This window comes from Spinacia oleracea, chromosome 6 (genome assembly GCF_020520425.1).
Source record: "Spinacia oleracea cultivar Varoflay chromosome 6, BTI_SOV_V1, whole genome shotgun sequence".
Taxonomy (NCBI): Eukaryota; Viridiplantae; Streptophyta; class Magnoliopsida; order Caryophyllales; family Amaranthaceae; genus Spinacia; species Spinacia oleracea.
In genome coordinates, this window is record NC_079492.1 from 58,867,664 (window position 1) to 58,873,051 (window position 5,388).

At 33.6% G+C, this 5,388-nt stretch overlaps 1 protein-coding gene across 1 annotated transcript; it reads left to right on the forward strand.

Moving 5' to 3' along the window:
- LOC110785662 (sugar carrier protein C) lies at positions 1–5,388 on the forward strand. The gene is made up of 4 exons (XM_021990144.2): positions 1–257; positions 419–741; positions 3,245–3,871; positions 4,659–5,388. The coding sequence occupies exons 1-4, from the start codon at positions 128–130 to the stop codon at positions 5,151–5,153; spliced, it is 1,575 nt and encodes a 524-aa protein (XP_021845836.1). The 5' UTR covers positions 1–127; the 3' UTR covers positions 5,154–5,388.

Below are 5,388 nucleotides of genomic sequence, written 5' to 3' on the forward strand. Positions count from 1 at the left end.
TTCTTCTCTCAATTATCCAACTCTTTTTTTTTTACTCTTAACCATTATTGTTCTCTTCTCCATTTTCCTCTGTTTTCCTTTCCTCTGTTCTCCCAACTCTCTCTATTGTCAAGCAACAAGAACAAAAATGCCGGCGGCCGGCTTCGTAACGAAAGGGGGTAAAGAATACCCCGGAAAACTCACCCCTTACGTCCTCGCAACATGCATTGTTGCGGCCATGGGTGGTCTCATCTTCGGCTATGACATCGGAATTTCAGGTAACTAACTAGTGGTTAAGATTTATGACCTGTGCATAATAGGTATTAGGTTTAAATCTCCGTCCCCATTTATAATTTATACTGCTTTTGTAATTATTAGAAAATTTATAATGCGAACAACTTGGCTTAAAAATTCTGGCTCCGCCATTGTTGTGTTTCAGGTGGAGTAACATCGATGCCGGATTTCTTGAAGAAGTTTTTCCCATCAGTATACAGAAAAGAAGCACTAGATAAATCAACAAATCAGTACTGCAAATTTGATAGTGTGACATTAACATTGTTCACATCATCTTTGTATTTGGCTGCTTTAATTGCTTCAATAGTGGCTTCTTATGTAACAAGAAAACTGGGTAGAAAACTTTCCATGTTATTTGGAGGTATTCTTTTCTGTGCTGGTGCTCTCATTAATGCTTTTGCCAGAGATGTTGCTATGCTTATTGTTGGTCGTATTTTGCTGGGTTTTGGTGTTGGATTTGCCAATCAGGTAATTTTCTCTTTTCTTGATTTATTTTCCTTTTGTTTTTGTGATATTTGGGTTGTTCTTTGTCTTAATTATGTATTTTAGTCCGAATTATTGGAGTATACTATTGCACACAAACCCTTAATAATTAATACGGAGTATTTGTTATTAGGCCAGAAATTCACTGCTCTCTAATTTGGACATTTTTTATTTCAATTTTTAGTGATTTTTTTTTTTTTTTTTTTGTTTTGGGGAAACTTTCAAATTGTAACTTTTTCTTTTTCTTTTGGGTTGGGTGTTGGACAGGATATTTTTATTTTTATTTTTCACATGGTTTTTGTCTACTCTGTTCAAGATTCTGTTTGGTTTTGTCCTGTTAACTTCTCAAAAAATAATGTTTTATGTTTGTACTCTTAACCTTTTGTTCATTTTAGTTGTGATTATGGATTTTGGATATTTTCGAGTTCCAATTACCAAATAGTGTTGTTTTTTACAAGGATATTGGAGCAAAACAATATGTTAAATAAATCCTGTAGACTTATCTGAACACTAATTAGCGGAATGTTATGTTAAATGAATTCGGTAGACTTTATCTAAATCATCGGTTTCTGAAATTGTAATTTCAAAATAACAAATTTATCTTAATGTTGTTTAAAATGCTACGACTTTCATTTAGGTTCGCAAGTCGAAACACTGTCGAATTAGATCTACAATATATCAAAAGAAAATGGAAATTACTCCACAAATAATTATCTTAAAGAAAAAATTGATTTATTACTTTATTCAAGGATATAATTATTGTGATTTTATTTGATTTCATCTCTTACTTAAATAATACATATTGCCAATTCTCCATATCTACACCATCATGCACTATTTATGAACAAGCAAAAATTAGCTGTTCAAACAGGTTCATTGTTTCAAGTTTCAACCTATTTATTTGGCACCCTTTCTTCTTAATAATTTAAATAGTTATTATTACTGGCTTTGAATTCAATTCAAGGAGTCGTTGGCCAATTTAAAGATATTTAATTACACACATCACTCATGTTTACTTACATAAATATAGAAAGTTATGAAATGACAAAATTAGAAATTTCTTAGGATAATGACTAGTGATGTAGGGACAAAATAAGTAACGTTATTTTATTTTTGTATCAACTTGTGTTAAATTTTCAACATCATTAATTAAATCAAATGTAAAAATAGTATTTAATCATATCTTATAAGTTTAAACTATCTTGGTTATGTACAATTGCTGATTTATTATCAAAATCACTTTGCCTAATCTATGCCTCTTGTGGTCCATCCACTAGATAATTAACTTTTGCTTGTCCCAAAAGCTTTCGATTTAACCAAAATAATCACTCTCTATCCGTTACTCTTTTAAAAGGATCTCATCATTCATTGGTTGTAACCTTACAAGTTTCAGAATATAATTATGGTTTTCTTTTTGGTTCATGTGCTCGCAAGGTGCAGCTAGACAAAGAAATAACCTTTCTTTTTTGGAAACTAAAAAGAAAATTATGAAAATCACAAAACATTTTCTATTTTTAATTCTCAGTTTTCAAAGGGTAAAAATATCCGAGTTTGTAATCTAACTTAAATCCATTTAAAAATCATGAAACCATAAATTGAAAACTGACCATGATATTTACCGGACTTTTATAAAATATTAAATTTTATTTTAATAAATAAGCCTTATACATTTGATATTTGGGTCATTTTGAAGGAATCGAATTATGATATCATATCGTATTTGAGTGAAGTTAACTTTTTGAAGTAAAGGTTTGCAACTCTACCAATTTGGGATTGTTATTTTTTTGACATATGATTGTTAATTTAGGATACACGGAGTATAACACAATTCAAAACCTAACTTGTTTAATTTGAAAGTTCCTTATTAATTTAAGACGTGGTAAAAATAGAATTATATCCTTCGTAGTATTGAGTATTGATTACTTCCTTCCTTTCTTTATAATCGTAACACACCGTTTTGTCACCCTTTCTTCTTATTAATGGTAAAATTGTTTTAGTTAACTAGCTTATGAGATATAGTGGTTGTTAAGCGGTTTTTTAAAGTGCTAATTTTTTTGAGAGTTTGTGATTTCCGTGGGTTGAAAGTAGAAAAAATATACAAATTAGATGATGGATTAATATCGAGTGTTAAAGAGGGAGATGGGGGAAAAGTTACATGAATTAAATGGTGAATTGAATTTGAACGAGGAAGATGAATTGTTGGGTTAAAGCTATAAAATAATTTGTGAAACAAACAATAAAAGGAAAACTTGAAAAAAAAAACAAATTAATATAGGAAAGATGGGATAACACATGTCATTTAATAAACCATGATCTTCCTTTTTAAATACTAGGTATTGATATGCCCGTTTACTTTCTCTAATCACCTTAGTAAAATGCATGCTAAGAGGGTGTGTTACATGTATACAGAAATACTGAAATAGAGGAAAGTATTATTTACCGATGGCATTCCAATTAATTCATGCTTAATCATGTGGATAATTTACAGTCAGTACCACTATACCTATCAGAAATGGCACCATACAAATACAGAGGATCCCTCAACATCGGCTTCCAACTTTCAATTTGCATAGGCATATTAATCGCCAACATCCTCAACTACTTCTTCGCCAAACTCCACGATTTAGGCTGGAGATTAAGCTTAGGAGGAGCCATGGTTCCCGCCATAATCATCAGTGTAGGTTCCTTAATCCTACCTGACACCCCAAACTCTTTAATCGAGCGTGGTAAACCTGATGAAGCAATGCAGAAGCTCAAAAGAGTCCGTGGTATCGACGATGTGGAAGACGAGTTTAACGACCTAGTGGCTGCAAGTGAGTCCTCTAAGAAGGTTGATAACCCTTGGAGGAATCTGTTACAGAGGAAGTATAGGCCTCATCTTACTATGGCTATTGCCATCCCTTTCTTCCAGCAACTTACTGGTATCAATGTGATTATGTTCTATGCTCCGGTTTTGTTTAAGACGATTGGGTTTAAGGATAATGCTTCGCTTATGTCTGCTGTTATTACTGGTGGTGTTAATGTGTTGGCTACTTTGGTTTCTATTTATGGTGTTGATAAATGGGGTCGTAGGTTCCTCTTCCTTGAGGGTGGTGTTCAGATGTTCATTTGTCAGGTACTAATTAATCACGACTCTTTTCTCATCATTTTGCTTTGCTTAATTATGCTAATATTTTTATGTTTAAGGCTTTGCTTTGCTTAATTACGCTAAGATTTTTATGTTTAAGGCAACGAACATGGTAGTATCTGTGAGAATAGTGCGCCTAGCTTTCACTCTACGATTCCGTACTATTCGACTTATTTTGTCTGAATTAGACTTAATCATCTTTAAGTCTGGCCCGTCTTCACCTGAAAAATAACGGGATTTTGGGAAAAAAACATTAGACTTGGCCCGACTCGATTTCAATTGTTTTTGTTGGGTTTTGGGTAACTAATAAGTGAAATTTGAGTTATAAAAGTGGTCCGACCCAATTCAATTTGAGTTATAAGTGAGAGTTTAGTTATAAAGGCCTATCCCGAAAATGGCCAAGAAGCCCGCTATTTTGGTCCAAAATAGCGGATTTTAGGCACAAACGTCCGAATTTTTCCCCAGTTCGGCTGGTGGGCTGACTTTTTGGTCGTGGCCCGATCTGAACCTGACCCGACCCGCATTTCCATCAAATCTACTAAACTTATTTTATCTATAAATGACTCATTTTGTCTTGAATAAAGTAATGTGTGTGTGAGAGAATGTTTGAACAAAACTTATATTGTCTGAATTTGTCTTACTTGAACTTATGTTACTTTATCTGAACTTATTCTGTGTAAAAATAATTCGAACACAACAAACTACAGATATATAAAGCTACTAATACTTTTGAAAAATCTGATGTTTATACTTTCTGTTGTTATTATGTTTACAGATAGTTGTAGCTATATTCATTGGAGTGAAATTCGGAGTAAGTGGAAACGCCGAGAATCTCCCAGAATGGTACGCCATAGTAGTAGTCCTCTTCATATGCATCTACGTAGCCGCCTTCGCATGGTCATGGGGTCCACTAGGCTGGTTAGTACCCTCAGAAATCTTCCCCTTAGAGATCAGATCAGCAGCTCAGAGTGTCAACGTATCAGTCAACATGTTCTTCACCTTCGTAATAGCCCAAGTATTCCTCACTATGCTCTGCCACTTCAAGTTCGGACTCTTCCTCTTCTTCGCCTTCTTTGTCGTGATCATGTCTGTGTTCGTCTACTTCTTCTTGCCCGAGACTAGGGGAATTCCTATTGAGGAAATGAGCATTGTTTGGAAGAATCATTGGTATTGGGGTAAGTATATTCCTGATGATGATCTTCCTCATGGTGGTTATGCTCTTGAGATGGGTAAGGGTAGTAATAATGGACAGGCTACTAAGACTGTTTGATGAAAATCTTTAATTTCTTTTACTAAGTTTGAGGGAGGGATTGCATTTTAGTGAAATTTCTTAGGATTGGATACACAGGAATTGTATTTAATTATATCATTAGATTAGCTCCTTTTTCATATATATTAGCAAGTATTTTGATCAACAAATTGTGATTTGGCTAATTGGCTATGGACTGGCTGTAATGGTGGCATGCTTATATACATAAACAAGCAAATATTGTTTCTTAATTAAA